The sequence below is a fragment of the Myxine glutinosa genome, chromosome 11, assembly GCF_964187855.1.
Source record: "Myxine glutinosa chromosome 11, kmMyxGlut1.1, whole genome shotgun sequence".
NCBI lineage: Eukaryota > Metazoa > Chordata > Myxini > Myxiniformes > Myxinidae > Myxine > Myxine glutinosa.
Window position 1 is genome coordinate 10,018,140 of NC_136271.1, and position 25,518 is coordinate 10,043,657.

Below are 25,518 nucleotides of genomic sequence, written 5' to 3' on the forward strand. Positions count from 1 at the left end.
CGGAGAATGTAAAAACACCAGTACAGTATTTACCACACGGAGAATGTAAAAACACCAATGCAGTTTTTTCCACATGGAGAATGTAAAAACACCAATACAGTTTTTACCACATGGAGAATGTAAAAACACCAATACAGTATTTAACACATGGAGAATGTAAAAATACCAATACAGTATTTACGACATGGAGAATGTAAAAACACCAGTACAGTATTTACTACATGGAGAATGTAAAATACCAGTACAGTATTTACTACATGGAGAATGTAAAATACCAGTACAGTATTTACTACATGGAGAATGTAAAATACCAGTACAGTATTTACTACATGGAGAATGTAAAATACCAGTACAGTATTTACTACATGGAGAATGTAAAATACCAGTACAGTATTTACTACATGGAGAATGTAAAAATACCAGGACAGTATTTACCACACGGAGAATGTAAAATACCAGTACAGTATTTACTACATGGAGAATGTAAAATTACCAGTGCAGTATTTACCACACGGAGAATGTAAAAACACCAGCACAGTATTTACCACACGGAGAATGTAAAAACACCAGTACAGTATTTACCACACGGAGAATGTAAAAACACCAATGCAGTTTTTTCCACATGGAGAATGTAAAAACACCAATACAGTTTTTACCACATGGAGAATGTAAAAACACCAATACAGTATTTAACACATGGAGAATGTAAAAATACCAATACAGTATTTACGACATGGAGAATGTAAAAACACCAGTACAGTATTTACTACATGGAGAATGTAAAATACCAGTACAGTATTTACTACATGGAGAATGTAAAATACCAGTACAGTATTTACTACATGGAGAATGTAAAATACCAGTACAGTATTTACTACATGGAGAATGTAAAATACCAGTACAGTATTTACTACATGGAGAATGTAAAATACCAGTACAGTATTTACTACATGGAGAATGTAAAAATACCAGGACAGTATTTACTACATGGACAATGTAAAAACACCAATACAGTATTTACCACATGGAGAATGTAAAAACACCAATACAGTATTTACTACATGGAGAATGTAAAAACACCAGTACAGTATTTACTACATGGAGAATGTAAAAAATACCAGTACAGTTTTTACCACATGGAGAATGTAAAAACACCAGTACAGTATTTACCACACGGAGAATGTAAAAACACCAGTACAGTATTTACTATATGGAGAATGTAAAAACACCAGTACAGTATTTACCACATGGAGAATAAAAACACCAGTACAATTTTCACCACATGGAGAATGTAAAAATCCAAAGAACCTCGTCATCCCAGCCTCAAATGGGGAAACTGCAAATGTTGTACATCCCAAGGCTCTGCAATAATACACTGAGGTCATGAAGATGACTGAAGGTGAAATGATGATTTGATATTTGTGATGGATTCTGATTTGGATGTAATTGGTTTTCCATTATATTTTCCCTCATTTCAAATCTGTTAATGTTTCTTTTTCGCTTGAGCAACGCCGGATACTCCAACTCTAAACACTTATATACTTTACTGGGGGTACAAATACAAATACAACTTTGTCTGCGGAGTATCACAGGCTATGTGGCCGCGACCTCATTCGGGGATGTGGGAGACCAGGAGAGGGGCGTAAATTCTCCATGTAAATGTGTACGGTGGATCGTGTCTATGTAAACGTGTAAGCTGGAGATCCATATACGAGCATTTGATGGTGAAAATTAAGAGTCCATAGTGTCTTTTGCAAAGAGTACGTGATTTATCACCGCCACCCTGGCCTGATTCCAAATATTTGGCCGAATTTTTAGGGACGCTGCATCAGCAGCTCGGCTGCAACTCAGCAACGATGTTCCCATCGAGCCACATTCCTCATAATATAACGTTGGTGTAATCTCCTTTCGATAATGACGACTTCTGCTGGCAGAAAGTTATGTTTGTTTTTTGGATTGTAGTGTAGGTTTGCTCGGGTATGTTTGTGTGCATACATGTGTGTTTGTGATTTGAGAACAGTAGGCACATATCAGTGTGAATTCAAATGGATGAGGATTCGTTTGGTGAGGGTTGTGGAGAGATTGGTCTTAATGTGGTGTAATTTTCCAGGAACCTTGGGTAAGGCGAGTTGTTGGTCCAGTCCTACTTTGACATGAAACATGAGCACGAGGCACGCAAAGAAGCAGAACATGAAGACCACCATCTGCAAGAAGCAAAACAAATTGGTTAACGCTCCCAGCACATCAACAACACCAGAACGTTCACTTGGAGTTAACTTTTTTGTTGGTTATCACATGTTAGCATGTTTGTAGTACTGGTTTAAACCAGGAAGCTTCCTCTTTGAAGATATTCAAAAGCACTAAGGAACCATTTGTACAAATAATGGGAAAAGGTGGATTGGTAAATTGAGAAAATAAAATGTGAGAAAAAGGAAAAGACCACCACCAAAAGAGGCATGACTATGGACCACCACCAACAAAAGAGGCATGACTATGGACCACCAACAAAGGAGGCATGACTATGGACCACCACCAAAGGAGATATGACTATGGACAACCACCAAAGGAGGCATGAATATGGACTACCACCAAAAGAGGCATGACTATGGACCACCACCAAAAGAGGCATGACTATGGACCACCACCAAAGGAGGCATGACTGTGGACCACCACCAAAGGAGGCATGACTATGGACCACCACCAAAGGAGGCATGAATATGGACCACCACCAAAAGAGGCATGACTATGAACCACCACAAAAGGAGATACGACTATGGACCACCACCAAAAGACGCATGAATATGGACCACCACCAAAAGAGGCATGACTATGAACCACCACCAAAAGAGGCATGACTATGGACCACCACAAAAGAAGATACAACTATGGACCACCACCAAAAGAGGCATGACTATGGACCACCACCAAAAGAGGCATGACTATGGACCACCACCAAAGGAGGCATGACTATGGACCACCACCAAAGGAGGCATGACTATGGACCACCACCAAAGGAGATATGACTATGGACAACCACCAAAAGAAGCATGAATATGGTCCACCACCAAAAGAGGCATGACTATGAACCACCACCAAAAGAGGCATGACTATGGACCACCACAAAAGGAGATACGACTATGGACCACCACCAAAAGACGCATGAATATGGACGACCACCAAAAGAGGCATGCCTATGGACCACCAACAAAGGAGATATGACTATGAACCACCACCAAAAAGTGGTTTTATATGGATTTTAAAATGGGTTTACAAATTAGCATTAACACCAGTCCTGAATAGCACTGTTTCTGTCTTAATAGTTTAATATCAAGTCAAATAGACAATTAAAAACATGTGAAAACTATAACAGCACGCGAAGAGCTCATAATCTCGCCTCACGTGCTCGTTGTGAACAAAAAGAGTAAAATACCATCGCTAACTGCACACGCCACTATTATGGCCCAAATACCCATATCATCCCTGCACCCTATTATGTCACATGCATTGCCATTATCCATAGATTTATTGATCATTGATTATTAGGATGTTTAATAGTCAGGGCCCTTAGGGATATTTTGGGGCCGTTTGGTTCAAATTCTTCCAAAAGCACCAAATTTGGCCCAGATGTTGCCCATGCCATACTCTTTCGATTTTTGACGGGCGCCAAGAAGGGCCCCCCCCACCCCCCCGGGGGCCCCATATTGGCGAAATACTAAATGGCCGCCACCCGGATTAGAGGAAAATCAGTTAAATAACCAAAAGGGTTGGAATCATGTATGATACCACTTTTCAGGGGTTTTCGAGGTCGAGGAATCCAATTATGATGTTATTTTGATGATTCGAGGTCAAGGTCAACCCTCAAGGTCATCTTAAAGGTCATTTTTGAGTCAAACATGTCGGTTTTTGAGTTTTTTTGTCAAGATTTACGCGAGGTTCACCATTTTATGTTTCTGGGTTGGGCAATCGAACTCTGACCTTATTTTTGACATTTAAAGGAAATATTTACATGTCTACTTCCTAATTTTCAGGCATATGCAGTTCATCAGTCTAATTACAAAGGCACGGATTTTTATGTTTTATGAACTGTATGCCATATCCTTGTGTTTAATTTTTGTGCGATCATGATCCGGGTTCATGTATACATGATTGTATACATGTCATAAATATGACGTCATAGGTCATGTGACCTGGTGGCCATATTGGATTTTATGAAAACCTTAAAAATGGATCCCTGCCTTCATTTTTCGATCGATTCATTTTGAACTTTGACCACTTATAGTACGCCATGTGATTGGATGCATATCCTAATTATGACGTCATAGGTCAGGTGACATGGCGGGAAGGACCGGTATGGTCCCGGGATCATACCGCCCTTGGCGCCCGTCAAAAATCGAAAGAGTATGGCATGGGCAACATCTGCGCCAAATTTGATTCTTTTGGAAGAATTTGGACCAAAATATCCCTAAGGGCCCTGACTATAACCACTGTTGTACACATTAAAGCTAAATTGTATCAATGAAGGTGAATATTAAATAAATTTTCAAACTATATTCCCAATGACGAGTCAATCATATGTATGAAGTTTGTTAAGCACATCTATGACGTCATCGATCTGTTAAGCGGTTCTGGAGAAGAAGATTTTTTACGTTTTCATTTTCAATCTAATATGGCTACTAGACCAATGACGTCATCGATTTAATTATTCAGTCACATCGGGTCGTAGATCAGATGTATGGAGTTTCAGATTTTTCGGACAAGGATTTCGATTCAACCAATTATGGCTGGAACATCACTTCACAAATGATGTCATCATTATCCCCCTTATACACCCCACGGGGAGCTACTCTGTTGTGATTTGGTTCACGTTTTAGCAATCCAGTAGGGGCGCAATGTATGTCTCGATATACCTGCAAAATAATAAATGAAATGAAATGGGGAGTTTATGACATACGCCAGGTTTCAATTAATTTTCATTAAGCAGTTTCAGAGAGGGTGTCCAATTTTTACGGTGTCACCCATAGGGCAGTGCCGTCTGGAACAGCGTCTGTATGTATGTATGTATGTATGTATGTATGAAACATATGTATTTTTTTTTCGATGACATCATCGTTCACGTGCTTCAGCAGCCATATTTTTACAGTGTAGCCTGCAAGACAATGCCATCTGGAACAGTGTTTGTCTGTCCGTCTGGTGTATGTATGGATGTCCCTCACAAACGTCCACCAATCAGAGCTGAGGATCTGGTCACATGACAGGGGTACAGCAGATCCTCCACTCAGATCCAAGCCCGACTACGCCATTGTTAGACCATCAGTCTTGTTTTCTTTTAATCCAATATGGCTGCCATACCATGTGACCTTCGACGTACTTAGGGTTATCAATAAAATATTCTCCATGGGGACTCCCCCTTATAATAATAATAATTCATTTATTTTGTATAGCGCTTTTCCAGAAGCCCAAAGGCGCTTTGACAGAGTGGAAAACATAATGCATAACAATACATGAAAACAACAATTGCAAAAAGACAAGAATCAAGAAAACAAACAGCAGCGATATACGGCATATATATAAGACAAGAATCAAAAAGACAAGACAAGAATCAATAGGGAAATATTTAAAGCAAAAGGAGGGAGAAGGAGAAGAGATAGTCAGGGGTTAAATGCTGTGGGTTGAATGTTGAATGCAGCGTTGAACAGGTGGGTCTTTAGTGATGTTTTGAATGTGGTGAGTGAGGAGGAGTCTCTGATGGTGTGAGGTAGTGAGTTCCAGAGGGTGGGAGCAGCGATGGAAAAGGCCCTGTCCCCCCAGGATCTGAATTTGGTCCGGATGGAGGGGGTCAGGAGGTTGGTACCAGCAGAGCGGAGGTTGCGGGTGGGAGTGTGTCTGGAGAGGAGGTCAGCCAGGTAGGATGGGGCCAGGTTATGGAGGGCTTTGTATGTCAAGAGGAGGATTTTGTACTGGATTCTCTGGGGGATGGGGAGTTTAAATTTTTATGTTTATGTTTCTTCTATGTTTATTTCTATGTTTCCTTCTATGTTTCTCCCTTCTATGTTTAAAATATTCTCCATGGGGACTCCCCCTTCTATGTTAAAAATATTCTCCATGGGGACTCCCCCTTCTATGTTTAAAATATTCTCCATGGGGACTCCCCCTTCTATGTTTAAAATATTCTCCATGGCGACTCCCCCTTCTATGTTTAAAATTTTCTCCATGGGGACTCCCCCTTCTATGTTTAAAATATTCTCCATGGGGACTCCCCCTTCTATGTTTAAAATATTCTCCATGGGGACGCCCCCTTCTATGTTTAAAATATTGTCCATGGGGACTCCCCCTTCTATGTTTAAAATATTCTCCATGGGGACTCCCCCTTCTATGTTTAAAATATTCTCCATGGGGACTCCCCCTTCTATGTTTAAAATATTCTCCATGGGGGCGCCCCCTTCTATGTTTAAAATATTCTCCATGGGGACTCCCTCTTCTATGTTCAAAATATTCTCCATGGGGACTCCCCCTTCTATGTTTAAAATATTCTCCATGGGGACTCCCCCTTCGATGTTTAAAATATTCTCCATGGGGACTCCCCTTTCTATGTTTAAAATATTGTCCATGGGGACTCCCCTTTCTATGTTTAAAATATTCTCCATGGGGACGCCCCCTTCTATGTTTAAAATATTCTCCATGGGGAAGCCCCCTTCTATGTTTAAAATATTCTCCATGGGGACTCCCCCTTCGATGTTTAAAATATTATCCATGGGGACTCCCCCTTCTATGTTTAAAATATTCTCCACGGGGACTCCCCCTTCTATGTTTAAAATATTCTCCATGGGGACTCCCCCTTCTATGTTCAAAATATTCTCCATGGGGACTCCCCCTTCGATGTTTAAAATATTCTCCATGGGGACTCCCCCTTCCATGTTCAAAATATTCTCCATGGGGACTCCCCCTTCGATGTTTAAAATATTCTCCATGGGGACTCCCCCTTCTATGTTTAAAATATTCTCCATGGGGACTCCCCTTTCTATGTTTAAAATATTCTCCATGGGGACTCCCCCTTCTATGTTTAAAATATTGTCCATGGGGACTCCCCCTTCTATGTTTAAAATATTCTCCATGGGGACTCCCCCTTCTATGTTCAAAATATTCTCCATGGGGACTCCCCCTTCCATGTTTAAAATATTCTCCATGGGGACTCCCCCTTCCATGTTTAAAATATTCTCCATGGGGACTCCCCCTTCTATGTTTAAAATATTCTCCATGGGGACTCCCCCTTCTATGTTTAAAATATTCTCCATGGGGACTCCCCTTTCTATGTTTAAAATATTCTCCATGGGGACTCCCCCTTCTATGTTTAAAATATTGTCCATGGGGACTCCCCCTTCTATGTTTAAAATATTGTCCATGGGGACTCCCCCTTCTATGTTCAAAATATTCTCCATGGGGACTCCCCCTTCCATGTTTAAAATATTCTCCATGGGGACTCCCCCTTCTATGATTAAAATATTCTCCATGGGGACTCCCCCTTCTATGTTTAAAATATTCTCCATGGGGACGCCCCCTTCTATGTTTAAAATATTCTCCATGGGGACTCCCCCTTCTATGTTTAAAATATTCTCCATGGGGACTCCCCCTTCTATGATTAAAATATTCTCCATGGGGACTCCCCCTTCTATGTTTAAAGTTTTATATCAATCGGACAAGCGGTTGCAAAGAAAACCATTTTTTAAAGCGAAAAATATATAGACACATGAATACAAACTCTCACACACACACACACACACACACACACACACACACACACACACACACACACACACACACACACACACACACACACACGTCACAATAGTCTCGCGACCTCTTTGAGACGAGAGACTAAAAATACCCCTGACCTTAAGACAAAACATCACCTTGAATTCAAGGGAGTTTCAAACAAACAATCAAAAAACTCTACTGTAAAGATATAAAGAAGAAAAGGATGAGTAAAAAGTAGACGTGATGATGAAGTGGTTTCTTGGCATGCTGGGTGGTTTGCATTGCCTTCCCAACAGTAGTCTGGGAAGAAATTTGGAATTTGTTTTAGGTGCTGGAGATAGTTCACCTACTCTTCACTAAGGACATCGTGGGACCTTTATCGTCCACCAACTAATTGTGGCAGACGGTAAGTGCTGTTTAATGCCAATATGAGGGACGGCACACACATTCATGCTTTGCCCTGCTTGTGAAACACCAGAATGGAAGTTTTCAGCTTGGTGGAGATTCAAATCCAGGTTACACAGCCCACAGGCAAATGGCGACACATCTAGGCCATCCTACCGGACCCTAAAGTAGTAAACGAGGATGAAAAAGTATAGACAGAAAAAAAAATTAAAAAAAATAAGGAAGAAAGGCGACGAAACAATAAATGTTTTACAGCCTTGCGTATCATTATGCAGCATGGACTAAGCGTTAATTAATATAGGAAAAAATCCTCAACCAAAAGGAATCGTCAATACAGGGAGGGATCACCACCCCAAAAAATCCCAAGGGGAATGCTTGAAATCATCACATTGACATTGCTGTTTCTGATATTATTGCTTCATCAGATTATAAAGGAGGGGAGGGGTGTAAGTGAGAGGGAAGAGGAGATGAGGAGGCCAATGGAGTTAGGAACATGGAGAGAAAGTTTTTCACACACCTGAATCTGAATGATCATTTTAATTGATGAAATTTTGCACACCTAACATGTGGATGGCACCAAATGTGTGTGTATTTCAGCTGGGGTGACGTCAGCACAATCAAACACCGTTTTGGCCCGAACGGGCCCTCATCGGTTGTGTGTGCAGAATCACTGGTGTGCGTACCACGATGGTGCGGATCAGTGGATGCAGCAGAAACGGTGCATAGTATTTCCTCATCAAGGGAAGTAGGAATCCCTCATTCCTCTTCTTCTTTGGGGGTACCGCAGGCTTCGCACAGCAGCAAACGTCCAGTCTGTTGTCCTAAAGTAAGGACGCACACACGCACACAGTGTAAATATCCAGTTAAATGCGACCCGCGTTGAAGAAAAAAATCAGTGTAAAAATTGTCTCAACACACTGAGCATGTTGCATTGTGGGTAATGTTTGCACACCTCTTCCCGTTGTGCATCCAGGGACACCAGAGCCACGAAGGCTGACACTTGCAATAAAAAGTCGAATAGCAAAGCAAGTGCGGCGTATAAAGCAAAGGTTTTGACAGCAGGCATCCTGGTGAGTGCTCCTGTGTTAGGGTCAGAGCGAATGGGGGGCATCAAATAAAGGAAGGAGGGAATAGAAGAACTTCAATCATTCTGTGACATTAAATACTGCTCAACTGGCTTCATGGTCAGAGCAAATATTTTAAACAGGCAAGTACCCTCCACACCTCACCACCACGTAATTCAAAACACCTCACCACCACGTAATTCAAAACACCTCACCACCACGTAATTCAAAACACCTCACCACCACGTAATTCAAAACACCTCATCACCATCTAATTCAAAAACACCTCACCACCACGTAATTCAAAACACCTCACCACCACGTAATTCAAAACACCTCATCACCATCTAATTCAAAACACCTCACCACCACGTAATTCAAAACACCTCACCACCAAGTCATTAAAAAACACCTCACCACCACGTAATTCAAAACACCTCACCACCAAGTCATTAAAAAACACCTCACCACCACGTCATTTAAAAACACCTCACCACCACATAATTCAAAACACCTCATCACCATCTAATTCAAAACACCTCACCACCACGTAATTCAAAACACCTCATCACCATCTAATTCAAAACCTCACCACCACGTAATTCAAAACACACCACCACGTCATTTAAAAACACCTCAGCACCACATAATTCAAAACACCTCATCACCATCTAATTCAAAACACCTCACCACCACATCATTAAAAAACACCTCACCACGTAGTTCAAAACACCTCACCACCACGTCATTAAAAAACACCTCACCACCACGTCATTTAAAAACACCTCACCACCACGTAATTCAAAACACCTCACCACCAAGTCATTAAAAAACACCTCACCACCACGTAATTCAAAACACCTCACCACCAAGTCATTAAAAAACACCTCACCACCACGTCATTTAAAAACACCTCACCACCACATAATTCAAAACACCTCATCACCATCTAATTCAAAACACCTCACCACCACGTCATTAAAAAACACCTCACCACCACGTAATTCAAAACACCTCATCAGCATCTAATTCAAAACACCTCACCACCACGTAATTCAAAACACACCACCACGTCATTTAAAAACACCTCAGCACCACATAATTCAAAACACCTCATCAACATCTAATTCAAAACACCTCACCACCACGTCATTAAAAAACACCTCACCACGTAGTTCAAAACACCTCACCACCACGTCATTAAAAAACACCTCACCACCACGTCATTTAAAAACACCTCACCACACAGTAATTCAAAACACCTCATCACCAACTAATTCAAAACACCTCATCACCAACTAATTCAAAACACCTCATCACCAACTAATTCAAAACACCTCTGCACCAACTAATTCAAAACACCTCATCACCAACTAATTCAAAACACCTCATCATCAACTAATTCAAAACACCTCATCACCAACTAATTCAAAACACCTCATCACCACGTCATTTAAAAACACCTCACCACCAAGTAATTCAAAACACTCACCACCAAGTAATTCAAAACACCTCATCACCAACTAATTCAAAACACCTCACCACCAAGTAATTCAAAACACCTCACCACCACATAATTAAAAACACCTCACCACCATGTGATTTAAAAACACAACACCACGTCATTTAAAAACACCTCACCACCACATAATTGAAAATACCTCACCACCACGTGATTCAAAACCACCACCACGTTATTAAAAACACTTCACAACCACGGAAACAAAAGTTTGAGGGAGTCGTTAAGTGACAACACAAACACTGCCCAGATGTGTCGATATCTATCTATAATTCCAGTAATCTCTGTGTGTCTGTGTGTGTGTGTGTGTGTGTGTGTGTGTGTTTGTCTGTGACCGCTGTTTCTCGACAACTACCAGTCCGATATACTTGAAACTTGCCAGGTATATTGCTGGGGACCCGAGGATGTGCCTTTTCAAGGTTTGAAATTAATCGGACAAGTGGTTCCCAAGGTATGGTCACCGTACTCGCAAGCCGTTCGCTTTGGCTTTGCGAATGGACCAAACCATTTCATGTAAATAGAGGGGGGGGGGGGGGTTCTACCGTACTCGCAAGCCGTTCGCTTTGGCTTTGCGAATGGACCAAACCATTTCATGTAAATAGAGGGGGGGGTTCTGTGGTCGTTACTGCCACGTGGTTTCAAAGTTTTTTTTTGTTGTTGTTGTTTGCACGCATGTTTTTTTGCACCCACGTACGGGCACGCCCTAGTCTATCTATAATTCCAGTAATCTCTGTGTGTATGTGTGTGTGTCTCTGTGTGTGTTTGTCTGTGACCGCTGTTTCTCGACAACCACGGGTCCGATCTAATTGAAACTTGCCAGATATATTGCTGGGGACCTGAGGATGTGCCTTTTCAAGGTTTGAAATTAATCGGACAAGTGGTTCCCAAGGTATGGTCACCGTACTCGCAAGCCGTTCGCTTTGGCTTTGCGAATGGACCAAACCATTTCATGTAAATAGAGGGGGGGGGGGGGGGGGTTCTACCGTACTCGCAAGCCGTTCGCTTTGGCTTTGCGAATGGACCAAACCATTTCATGTAAATAGAGGGGGGGGGGGGGTTCTGTGGTCGTTACTGCCACGTGGTTTCAAAGTTTTTTTTTGTTGTTGTTGTTTGCACGCATGTTTTTTTGCACCCACGTACGGGCACGCCCTAGAATAGATAAATGACTGTACCCGAGTTGCCATTTTGTCATGGTTTAAACCAATCATAATTCAAACAATTATTTTGCACAAATGTATTTGTAAAATACGTGATATCACATTTTATAAACAATTGAAGTTGAAAACTTAAGTTGAAAAAAAAAAATTCCCAGAAAAAATTCCAATTAAAAAAAAAAAAACATTGGGAAATTTTTCAACAAAAATACCCTTAGGACATACCGACGGGAGAGATATGTGCATACCCGCAGTTTGGTACGATTTCACAAAAGTTTGAGGGAGTAGTTCAGTGACAAGACAACACAGACACTCCACAGATATAAATATATATATACAGTCACGTGAAAAAGTAAGTACACCCCATGTAAAGTTTTGACTTTTTCAACATATTTCAACATACAGCTATTTGATCTTCATTTCAACAATATTGATAGATAAAGGTGATATAATATAACAAATATCATGAAACATTTACATTTTGTAGTCTATTGTATAATTTAAATAAACATAAATGCAAATTTCGCATGTGGAAAAAGTAAGTACACCCTTGGCTCTAATAGGTGGTATTGCCCCCTTTGGCAGAAACAACCTCAAGTAGGCGTTTCTTATAACTGTCTACCAGTCTCTGATATCGACTGGGAGAAATTTTTGCCCACTCCTCCATGCAGAATTCTTTCAGCTGTGCGATGTTTGAGGGGTTTCTTGCATGCACAGCGCGTTTCAAATCCCCCCACAACATCTCGATGGGATTTAGATCCGGGCTTTGACATGGCCATTCCAGAACCCTCCATTTCTTTCGTTTCAGCTATTCCTTGGTGGATTTACTGGTATGTTCAGGGTCATTGTCATGTTGCAAGGTCCACCTTCGGTTGAACTTCAACTTTCCGACAGATGGCCTCACATTATCCTCAAGCACCCTCTGGTACAATGAAGAATTCATAGTGGATTCTATGATGGTGAGCGGCCCAGGCCCTGATGCAGCAAAGCTGCCCCAAACCACAATATTTCCACCACCATGCTTTACAGTTGGTATCAGGTTCTTGTGGTCAAATGCTGTCTTTGGTTTTCGCCAAACATGTCTTCTGGTACTGTGGCCAAATAGCCCTACCTTTGACTCATCTGTCCAGAGCACATTGTTCCAGAAGTGCTGGTCTTTGCCTAGGTGTTTATTGGCAAACTTTAGTCTTGCCCTGATGTTCTTTCTGGACAGCAAAGGTTTCCTCCTGGCACACCTCCCATGTAGATCAAATTTATGCAGCCTCTTTCTAATGGTAGACTCGTGCACTTTGACATCAACAGTGGCAAGAGCTACCTGTAGGTCCCGTGATGACATTCTGGGGTTCTTAGAGACTTCTTTCAGCATCTTGCGGTCTGCTCTCGGGCTGAACTTGCTCGGGTGTCCTGGCCTGAACAAGTTGGCAGTTGTTTGGAATCTTCTCCACTTGTAGATGATCTTCCGGACAGTCGAATGATTGATTTCAAATTGTATGGAGATCTTTTTAAATCCATTCCCAGACTCGTTGGCATCAATAACCTTCTTTCTGAAGGCCTCAGAGAGCTATTTTGATCTAGGCATGGTGACGCTGCACACACACTTCAACAACAAAGAGCAAACCAAACTAAATGTCTGAGGTTTAAATAAGACATGTTCCTCCAAGATCCTCTCTAACGATGTTCTAATCATTTGCACCTGAGCTGGTGCACCTGATTCTAATTTTAGGTATTTGAAGTAGTGATAAATGTTGGGGTGTACTTACTTTTTCCACATGCGAAATTTGCATTTATGTTTATTTAAATTATACAATGGACTACAAAATGTAAATGTTTCATGATATTTGTTATATTATATCACCTTTATCTATCAATATTGTTGAAATGAAGATCAAATAGCTGTATGTTGAAATATGTTGAAAAAGTCAAAACTTTACATGGGGTGTACCTACTTTTTCACGTGACTGTATATATATATATATATATATATATATATATATATATATATATATATATATATATATATATATATATATATATACAGTATATTCTTGATTCGATGTCCCACACTGTTACAAAGCATCAGTGCTCCCAAACCAGTGTCTTGACAAGGGTTATACTCGTTGGTTTGCCATTGCCTCCCAGCAGTAGTTAGGGCAGCAATTTGTAATTTGGCCAGGGTGCTGGCGACAGCTAGCCTACTTTTTGTGAAGGATACCATGGTAACTTTAACTCGTCTACATGCTGTATAAAACAAAGCTTTCAGAATCATTGGAATCTCCCGCGATGAAGCTGATCTTGAGGGACTTTCACTCTCTCACTCCAGGCAGGTTGGTGGTCTTTCTGTCTTCCGCCGACTCCTCTCCAGCCTTGCTCCCACTGCTGTCTGTCCCCCAAATATTCCTACAGGTTGCACAAGAGCTGCCAGCAAACCTCTTCTGGTGAAACTGCCAAAATCAAGACTCTCTGCTCACCTTCACTCCTTCATTCCTCTTTTCTCCCGCCTCTGGAACAAACTCCCTCACTCCCTTCAATCCCACTTCTCCCTCCAGCTCTTTAAAACAGCTGTTCACCACCATCTCTTATCTTCCGCCATCCAAAACCTTGATCTTTTCTCCCCCCGTTAAAACACCCCAAATCCGCATTCCTAAAATTCCTGGTAGTGTCCAAAACTATATCGGATTTTGTCGAACCACGAACTCTACCATTTGGTGAAGTTTCATGAAGGTCGGTTTAAAATTGTGACCTGTGGGCAAGTATAAGTGAGCGGACAGACAAACAAACACACACAAACACACACACAAAAAGAAAAAGACACAAACCGTTGTGATCAACATACTTGTAAAAAAAATATATATATATTTTGCCAAGTAACAAATGGTCAGACAAACGGACAGACAGGGTTAAAAACATAACCTCCATCCACCTTTGGTGGCGAAGGTAATAAACACGTCTTGGCGACGGTCTGCGGTCTCTGATGGCTCTTTCTTGTTTATTTGTTTTTCTTGCTATTCACCCTCAACAAGGCCGAGAGCCACTAAATGTGTAGGGTGTGGGAGTTGTCCTGTATCAAATGCAAGGACGAAAGGAATAGATTTTGGTGAAGATCCGGATTCGGATCCGGGTACTAGAAATTTTGAAGTGATTCTTCACCTTTGGGAGATGGGACCAAAAACGATACATAGCAGGATATCTCAAAAAGTTGTGGATGGATTTGGACGAAACTTGTTGGACATGTTGGGTGTGTAACAAAGAAGAATCGATTCCATTTTGGTGAAGATCTGGATCCGGATCCAGCTGGTAGAGTTTTTAAGTGATGCTTCACCATCGAGTGATGTGGCCAACCAGGCAGAGGTATGCTCTCTACTGAGTGCCGCTCTAGTTAGCTGCTGTGTTTGCGTGGTTTGTTGACAATGTAGATTTATGTTAAATCCAATATGGCTGTCGAACCACGTGACTGATGACATCATCAATTTTATTCTCCCACACAATCTTTGTGTAGATCACGTTCAAGAAATTTCAAACTGATCGGATGAAGAGCTCTACTTGGCTAATTATGACATCATAATGAAAGAACTGATGACATCATCATTAACATATCTTATTCCCAATGGGGAGTACTTGACAATAAGCCACGTTTCAATTTTTTCCATGGAGCAGTTTCGGAGATATAGAGGTGCAATGCTTTCCGTTTTTTCCAAGATGGCGCCCGTACCACGTGGCCCATGGAATCAAAATTATCATTAAAACGTCTACAGGAGGACGCACTCCTATGGTGAAAATTTTGTGTCAATCGCACCAACGGTTGCAGAGAAAAGCATACTCGCGTTCTGTGCAGACAAAAAAACAGACAGACAGACAAACGGACGGACCCAAATGCAATACTCTTTCCTCTGGCGAGGGTAAAAATATTGGTTCACGAGTTATCAAGTGATCACTATATTCGTCATGTGTGTGTGTGTGTCTGTCTGTCCGCAGCATAACTACCCGATGATATCATCCGATCTTGATGAAACTTGGGTGGGAGCTTGATATCATGATCTAGTTGTGTCCTGCGTAGAGTGGGTGTATTGCGCCCATTGTGGGCGGAGCCACGCCCGAAAAAGATGTCTTTTTAGGGGGTAATCGATTTCAAGCTACATCTTCTCCGAGGGGTTTGGTGGAATCTGACAGGGGTTTCGGTATTTGCTTAGGCCAATGTCATGTGTCTAGCTCCACGGAGCTCGATTTTTCATTTTCGCCCCAAGGTCAAGGTCACAAGGTCACGACATTTAGAAAAGTCGATTTTTGATGGTTTTATTACATTGTTCGCTTCCTGATAGGGTGAAATGTCGTACATGATCTTATATTATCACATACATCATGAAATACAAGTTTTCCAACAAATTTCAGAATCTTCGACCTTTGATCTTTGAAGGTCACAAAGGTCAAATTTTCAAAGTTGTCGGAATCGAACCAAATTTTCGGTATTGTGTAGCTAACTAACCTCATAACTGATTATACATTATTTTCTATCTCATTTCAAGGTCAGTAACCTTCGTTTTGACATTTCAAGGTCACAAAGGTCAAATTTTCAAAGTTGTCAGAATCGAACCGAATTTTCGAAATCGAACCGAAGAGTACCGCTCGCTCGTGAACCATCGTCGTCTCCTGACTTGTGGACATTATTGTTACCAACGAAATCAAAGAGGTAACGAAAGCGTCAATGTTATTCAAACCTAAGGGAATGCTAAAGAACATCATAGGCATACACATGTGACTCATCAGGTCTGTTTTTGTGCAGGCAGGTCCTGCCAGACTTGCCCAGGAAGAAGCAAATGGCTTCCGATAAACTGCACAACAACATGCTTGGTGCCACATTGCCAAGTACTCGTGCAATATGTTCCTCACGAGTCTCCCCATTTTTCCTTGACGCACGCTGCAGGTAAAAGATCGGTCTGGATTATTACCTGTTTATCAATAACTTTGATTATCATTTGCAGTCTTCATATTGTTAAAATTGTTTTCTCTCTTACTTTACCTGGTACTCAAGCACAAAGATGAAGATGTTGTCTGCTCCGACAGCAAGTACAAGGAAAGGTACAACCTCAATGATTATGAGCGAGGAAGGGATGCCCGCATAGGCGTATACACCCATAGAAGCAAACACAGCTCCCAACACGACCAATACACCGCCCAATCCCAGTGTTATTTTGGAGTCCACCTGGAGAAGAGAATGGTACAAAATAAAAAAAATAGAAGATGGAATGCTTTTCATTCGAAATTATTCTTAAATGTCGTCTTAATTGTGCTCATTCCCAAATGCTGTTCTGTATCTAATAATAATAATAATAATAATAATAATAATGATTATTATTATTATTATTATTATCATAACAATAAAATAAATGAAACACACAGGAGGAGGTAACATGGCCAAACGTGCTCGTGCCGTAACCACATCAAAATAACATAATCTATCAATTCTTCTACAACAGGCCTTTCTTATGTTTAACTTAAAGTAACTTAAAATCCACCCCCTTTTGCAAGTAACATCGCTACACTGCTACCGGTAGCTTCTCATCTGATCGTGTGCTTGTGAACGTCAACATCTCCCTGACCATTCTCAGAGAGCTGTCTCATGCTGGCGATTTTGGTAGGTCACTGAAGCAGATTGGCAGGGATTGCAAGCAGCCGTCTCTCTTCAGGACTGGTTTCCCATATCTCCTGCTTCTGATGTTAACTCGGCATGGGAATTCTTCCACAGAAACCTGCTCTCTCTCTCTCTCATGCACAGATTAATCCCATCTTATCTTCAATGATCCTACCCTTCATCCCACCCATGGTACATTGAATTGTGTGGTGAGGCAGTTGCTCTGAAACAACTTGTATTCTCTTTCTGGAAAACAAATCTGATCATTCCACAAATCCTACAAGTGTGTGTCCACTCTTAGGAGAGCCAAAAAATAATGTCTGTCCGACCTCAAGAATGAACTTTCAAACCTCTCCCTCCCTCCCTCCCTCTCCCTCCCTCTCCCTCCCTCCCTCTCCCTCCCTCCCTCCCTCTCTCTCTCTCCCTCCCTCTCTCTCTCTCTCTCTCTCTCTCTCTCTCTCTCTCTCTCTCTCTCTCTCTCTCTCTCTCTCTCTCTAAAACCTTCTGACAACTTGTTCAGTCAGTCTCTGGTGTATACTCTCCTTCAACCACATCGCTCTTCAAATGGCAACAGCTGACTTCACTCGTGAGAAGGCTGAATGATTCATTTTCTTGTTTGCTTCCAAATTGTGTGTCCCCACTCCCTCGCTCTCAGTACCCGTCCTTTCCTGTCATTCCCAATTGCTCCTGGACTCGCGGTCTTTTGCACCTGAAAATGTGGAGAAGTTTCTGGCAGCCCTCGACTCTGATTCTACAACTGGACCAGGCGGCATCAGCTCACGTGTCATAAAATCCTGCTCTGCTGTTCATGCACTTCTTCTCTGCTCTTTTCACCCTGTCATTTGCACTAGGTCATCTTACATCTGCATATAAATCTTCCAACACCACTACATGACATAAAAGGTGCAAAAACTGATCCCCTTAACTACAGTCCAATCAGCTTACTTCCAATTAATCAGTAAGGTCATGGAATCCATTATGGCAGTTGACATGAAACCCTTCCTTTTCTCCAACAACCTCATATCAGATCATCAATTTGGTTTCAGACCAGATCACTCCACCTTCAACAACTCAACCAGCAATGGATGGAGAATTTCAATGTCAGACATGAGATCATGGCCGTCTCTCTGGACATATCTCATGCTTTTGATATGGTCTGGCATCCTGCCTTGCTCTCCAAACTCTCGATCTATGGCATCCAAGGCCAACTCCACACATGGCCTACTGACTTCCTCTACACTTGTAGTCAATGTGTGGCACTCAACGGAATCCTTTCATATACTCTCTTGTCAAAGCCGGAGTGCCTTAAAGCAGTGTACTCGGCCCAGTCCTATTCCTGATCTTCATCAATGATCTCTCTGACTCTCGAAAATCCTCTTTATCCATTTGCTGATGACTGCAACCTCTGCCGTGGCATCCCTCATCCTTCACACAGGCAGGCAGTAGCCTCTTCCCTCACTTTAGATCTTGACAAAATCACAAGCCAATCAAATACTTGGAATATTTATTGTATGTCATTCAATCCAGACAAATGTAACACACAAACTCCCTCTCTTTCCCTCCAAAAGGACCGTTTAGACACTCAAACTCCTGGTTCAGACACCATCAGCCATGATCTTTCTTGGGCAAATCAAATTTCAATATTGGCCTCCAAAGCCAGCCTCCAACTGGGCATCGTACAAAGTCCTTCCTTGACACATCTAAACTCCAATCCATCCACAACGCCTTCATCTGCAACTTGATGGAGTAATGCTCTCCCCTCTGGGCTGACTCCCCTGCCTCACATCTTGTCTAGCTTGATGCTGTGGAAACTAAGGATTCTTGGAATGAATTCTAAGGATTATGACCTCATAATTAAGGCACCAATCACGTTATTGTTAACAAAACGTATTCACCATGCGGAGTTCTTTACAATGAGCCACGTTTCAATTTTTTTTGCATGAAACATTTTCGGGGATATAGAGGTGCAACGTTTCTTGTTTTTTCCAAGATGGCACCTGCACCACGTGACCTACATCATAATTATCATTAAAAATTCCACAGTAGGAGGCGCTCATATGGAGAGGATTTCGTGTCCATCAGACCAACAGTTGCAGAGGAAAAAAAAAATTGATACTGATCGGATCAAGCGTTGTACTTGTCGAATTATGACGTCATAATGAAGGCACCAATGGCATCATCATTAACATATCTTATTCCCTATGGGGAGTACTTGACAATGAGCCACGCTTCAATTTTTTCCATGGAGCGGTTTCGGAGATATAGAGACACAACGCTTTTCTACGATGATGTCCGTACCATGAGACCTATGACATCATAATTATCACTAAAAAAAAATTACACCGAAGGAGGCACTCCTATGTTGAATATTTCGTGTCAATCAGACCAACGGTTGCTGGGAAAATGTATTTTAAAAATGCAGACACACACTTACGACACGTGTACAAATGATCACTTAGCCCCACTTTTCGCTTCGTGAGCGCAGGGTAATTATGGACTTATCGACATAGTTGGGTTTCTGAACCTGAGGTCACATCATAATGAAGGAAGGACTCAATATCACTAAACAGTCCAACCTAGAATAACCTTTCATGGCGATCCCTCAGCTGCAATAACATCTCCACTTGTGGAGAGTGGAAGGAATCACTGAAACTGGTTAAGGAAGATGGTTGGTTTAGGAAAGGTTAATGGGGAAGAAAAGATGGTGGCTCATAATTGTGAATGAGAAGTGATGGCTATGCAATGCTTGTTTGATAGAACACAAAGTTACCGAAATGTCATATCAATTGACGTATCATCATTTCTTGTGTCAGGGGAGTTTGTTGCTTACCAGGATGCGGCTGCAAGATGAATATTCACCCAGTGCAAGCGTGATGTATAGAAATATGACCACATAGCTGATCGCAAATATAGGCATGTCTTTTGATGTTGATCGATTGATTTCGTCTTCAAGGGAGCGCTACAAAGAAAAAAAAAAAAAAACATCAGGGCCATCAAACAAACAACCTCCAATCAGGACCATCAAAAAAACATCCTCCAATCAGGACCATCAAAAAAACGTCCTCCAATCAGGACCATCAAAAAAACGTCCTCCAATCAGGACCATCAAACAAACATCCTCCAATCAGGTCCATCAAAAAACATCCTCCAATCAGGACCATCAAAAAAACATCCTCCAATCAGGACCATCAAACAAACATCCTCCAATCAAGACCATCAAAAAAACATCCTCCAATCAGGACCATCAAAAAAACATCCTCCAATCAGGACCATCAAACAAACATTCTCCAATCAGGACCATCAAAAAAACATCCTCCAATCAGGACCATCAAAAAAACATCCTCCAATCAGGACCATCAAAAAAACATCCACCAATCAGGACCATCAAACAAACATCCTCCAATCAGCACAATCAAACAAACTTCCTCCAATCAGGACCATCAAACAAACATCCTCCAATCAGGACCATCAAACAAACATCCTCCAATCAGCACAATCAAACAAACTTCCTCCAATCAGGACCATCAAACAAACATCCTCCAATCAGGACCATCAAAAAAACATCCTCCAATCAGGACCATCAAACAAACATCCTCCAATCAGGACCATCAAACAAACATCCTCCAATCAGGACCATCAAACAAACATCCTCCAATCAGGACCATCAAACAAACATCCTCCAATCAGGACCATCAAACAAACATCCTCCAATCAGGACCCATCAAACAAACATCCTCCAATCAGGACCATCAAACAAACATCCTCCAATCAGGACCATCAAACAAACATCCTCCAATCAGGACCATCAAACAAACAACCTCCAATCAGGACCATCAAACAAACATCCTCCAATCAGGACCATCAAATAAACATCCTCCAATCAGGACCATCAAACAAACATCCTCCAATCAGGACCCATCAAACAAACATCCTCCAATCAGGACCATCAAACAAACATCCTCCAATCAGGACCATCAAACAAACATCCTCCAATCAGGACCATCAAACAAACATCCTCCAATCAGGACCATCAAACAAACATCCTCCAATCAGGACCATCAAACAAACATCCTCCAATCAGGACCATCAAACAAACATCCTCCAATCAGGACCATCAAAAAAACTTCCTCCAATCAGGACAATCAAACAAACATCCTCCAATCAGGACCATCAAACAAACATCCTCCAATCAGGACCATCAAAAAAACATCCTCCAATCAGGACCATCAAAAAAACATCCTCCAATCAGGACCATCAAACAAACATCCTCCAATCAGGACCATCAAAAAAACATCCTCCAATCAGGACCATCAAACAAACATCCTCCAATCAGGACCATCAAACAAACATCCTCCAATCAGGACCATCAAACAAACATCCTCCAATCAGGACCATCAAACAAACATCCTCCAATCAGGACCCATCAAACAAACATCCTCCAATCAGGACCATCAAACAAACATCCTCCAATCAGGACCATCAAAAAAACGTCCTCCAATCAGGACCATCAAACAAACATCCTCCAATCAGGACCATCAAAAAAACATCCTCCAATCAGGACAATCAAACAAACCTCCTCCAATCAGGACCATCAAAAAAACGTCCTCCAATCAGGACCATCAAACAAACATCCTCCAATCAGGACCATCAAAAAAACATCCTCCAATCAGGACCATCAAACAAACATCCTCCAATCAGGACCATCAAAAAAACATCCTCCAATCAGGACAATCAAACAAACATCCTCCAATCAGGACCATCAAAAAAACGTCCTCCAATCAGGACCATCAAACAAACATCCTCCAATCAGGACCATCAAAAAAACATCCTCCAATCAGGACAATCAAACAAACCTCCTCCAATCAGGACCATCAAACAAACATCCTCCAATCAGGACCATCAAAAAACATCCTCCAATCATGACCATCAAAAAAACATCCTCCAATCAGGACCATCAAACAAATATCCTCCAATCAGGACCATCAAAAAAACATCCTCCAATCAGGACCATCAAAAAAACATCCTCCAATCAGGACCATCAAAAAAACATCCGCCAATCAGGACCATCAAACAAACATCTTCCAATCAGGACCATCAAACAAACATCCTCCCATCAGGACCATCAAACAAACATCCTCCAATCAGGACCATCAAAAAAACATCCTCCAATCAGGACCATCAAACAAACCTCCTCCAATCAGGACCATCAAACAAACATCCTCCAATCAGGACCATCAAACAAACATCCTCCAATCAGGACCATCAAACAAACATCCTCCAATCAGGACCATCAAACAAACATCCTCCAATCAGGACCCATCAAACAAACATCCTCCAATCAGGACCATCAAACAAACATCCTCCAATCAGGACCATCAAACAAACATCCTCTAATCAGGACCATCAAACAAACATCCTCCAATCAGGACCCATCAAACAAACATCCTCCAATCAGGACCATCAAACAAACATCCTCCAATCAGGACCATCAAACAAACGTCCTCCAATCAGGACCATCAAACAAACATCCTCCAATCAGGACCATCAAACAAACATCCTCCAATCAGGACCATCAAAAAAACTTCCTCCAATCAGGACAATCAAACAAACATCCTCCAATCAGGACCATCAAACAAACATCCTCCAATCAGGACCATCAAACAAACTTCCTCCAATCAGGACCATCAAACAAACATCCTCCAATCAGGACCATCAAACAAACATCCTCCAATCAGGACCATCAAACAAACATCCTCTAATCAGGACCATCAAACAAACATCCTCCAATCAGGACCCATCAAACAAACATCCTCCAATCAGGACCATCAAACAAACATCCTCCAATCAGGACCATCAAACAAACATCCTCCAATCAGGACCATCAAACAAACGTCCTCCAATCAGGACCATCAAACAAACATCCTCCAATCAGGACCATCAAACAAACATCCTCCAATCAGGACCATCAAACAAACATCCTCCAATCAGGACCATCAAAAAAACTTCCTCCAATCAGGACAATCAAACAAACATCCTCCAATCAGGACCATCAAACAAACATCCTCCAATCAGGACCATCAAAAAAACATCCTCCAATCAGGACCATCAAAAAAACATCCTCCAATCAGGACCATCAAACAAACATCCTCCAATCAGGACCATCAAACAAACATCCTCCAATCAGGACCATCAAACAAACATCCTCCAATCAGGACCATCAAACAAACATCCTCCAATCAGGACCATCAAAAAAACATCCTCCAATCAGGACCATCAAACAAACATCCTCCAATCAGGACCATCAAACAAACATCCTCCAATCAGGACCATCAAACAAACATCCTCCAATCAGGACCATCAAACAAACATCCTCCAATCAGGACCCATCAAACAAACATCCTCCAATCAGGACCATCAAACAAACATCCTCCAATCAGGACCATCAAACAAACATCCTCCAATCAGGACCATCAAACAAACTTCCTCCAATCAGGACCCATCAAACAAACATCCTCCAATCAGGACCATCAAACAAACATCCTCCAATCAGGACCTTCAAACAAACAGCCTCCAATCAGGACCATCAAACAAATATCCTCCAATCAGGACCATCAAACAAACATCCTCCAATCAGGACCATCAAACAAACCTCCTCCAATCAGGACAATCAAACAAACATCCTCCAATCAGGACCATCAAACAAACATCCTCCAATCAGGACCATCAAAAAAACATCCTCCAATCAGGACTATCAAAAAAACATCCTCCAATCAGGACCATCAAAAAAACATCCTCCAATCAGGACAATCAAACAAACATCCTCCAATCAGGACCATCAAACAAACATCCTCCAATCAGGGCCATCAAACAAACATCCTCCAATCAGGTCCATGAAACAAACATCCTCCAATCAGGACCATCAAAAAAACATCCTCCAATCAGGACCATCAAAAAAACATCCTCCAATCAGGACCATCAAAAAAACGTCCTCCAATCAGGACCATCAAACAAACATCCTCCAATCAGGACCATCAAAGAAACATCCTCCAATCAGGACCATCAAACAAACATCCTCCAATCAGGACCATCAAACAAACATCCTCCAATCAGGACCATTAAACAAACATCCTCCAATCAGGACCATCAAACAAACATCCTCCAATCAGGACCATCAAACAAACATCCTCCAATCAGGACCCATCAAACAAACATCCTCCAATCAGGACCATCAAACAAACTTCCTCCAATCAGGACCATCAAACAAACATCCTCCAATCAGGACCATCAAACAAACATCCTCCAATCAGGACAATCAAACAAACATCCTCCAATCAGGACCATCAAACAAACATCCTCCAATCAGGACCATCAAACAAACATCCTCCAATCAGGACCATCAAACAAACATCCTCCAATCAGGACCATCAAACAAACATCCTCCAATCAGGACCATCAAACAAACATCCTCCAATCAGGACCATCAAACAAACATCCTCCAATCAGGACCCATCAAACAAACATCCTCCAATCAGGACCATCAAACAAACATCCTCCAATCAGGACCATCAAGCAAACATCCTCCAATCAGGACCATCAAACAAACATCCTCCAATCAGGACCATCAAACAAACATCCTCCAATCAGGACCATCAAACAAACATCCTCCAATCAGGACCATCAAACAAACATCCTCCAATCAGGACCATCAAACAAACATCCTCCAATCAGGACCATCAAACAAACATCCTCCAAACAGGACCATCAAACAAACATCCTCCAATCAGGACCATCAAACAAACACCCTCCAATCAGGACCATCAAACAAACATCCTCCAATCAGGACCATCAAACAAACATCCTCCAATCAGGACCATCAAACAAACATCCTCCAATCAGGCCCATCAAACAAACATCCTCCAATCAGGACCATCAAACAAACATCCTCCAATCAGGACCATCAAACAAACATCCTCCAATCAGGACCATCAAACAAACATC

The 25,518-nt window shown here is 41.7% G+C and overlaps 1 protein-coding gene across 1 annotated transcript in view; it reads right to left on the bottom strand.

Moving 5' to 3' along the window:
• The window catches only part of NPC1L1 (NPC1 like intracellular cholesterol transporter 1), a 157,284-nt gene that overhangs the window by 62,582 nt on the left and 69,184 nt on the right, over positions 1 to 25,518 (bottom strand). Inside the window, exons 5-10 of the mRNA XM_068130146.2 lie at positions 20,351 to 20,479; positions 16,909 to 17,091; positions 16,692 to 16,806; positions 9,110 to 9,237; positions 8,841 to 8,978; positions 2,115 to 2,204 (exon numbers count right to left, since the gene is read on the bottom strand). Of these exons, the coding sequence (XP_067986247.2) occupies positions 2,115 to 2,204; positions 8,841 to 8,978; positions 9,110 to 9,237; positions 16,692 to 16,806; positions 16,909 to 17,091; positions 20,351 to 20,479 (783 nt within the window). The remainder of the gene's footprint in view (positions 1 to 2,114; positions 2,205 to 8,840; positions 8,979 to 9,109; positions 9,238 to 16,691; positions 16,807 to 16,908; positions 17,092 to 20,350; positions 20,480 to 25,518) is intronic.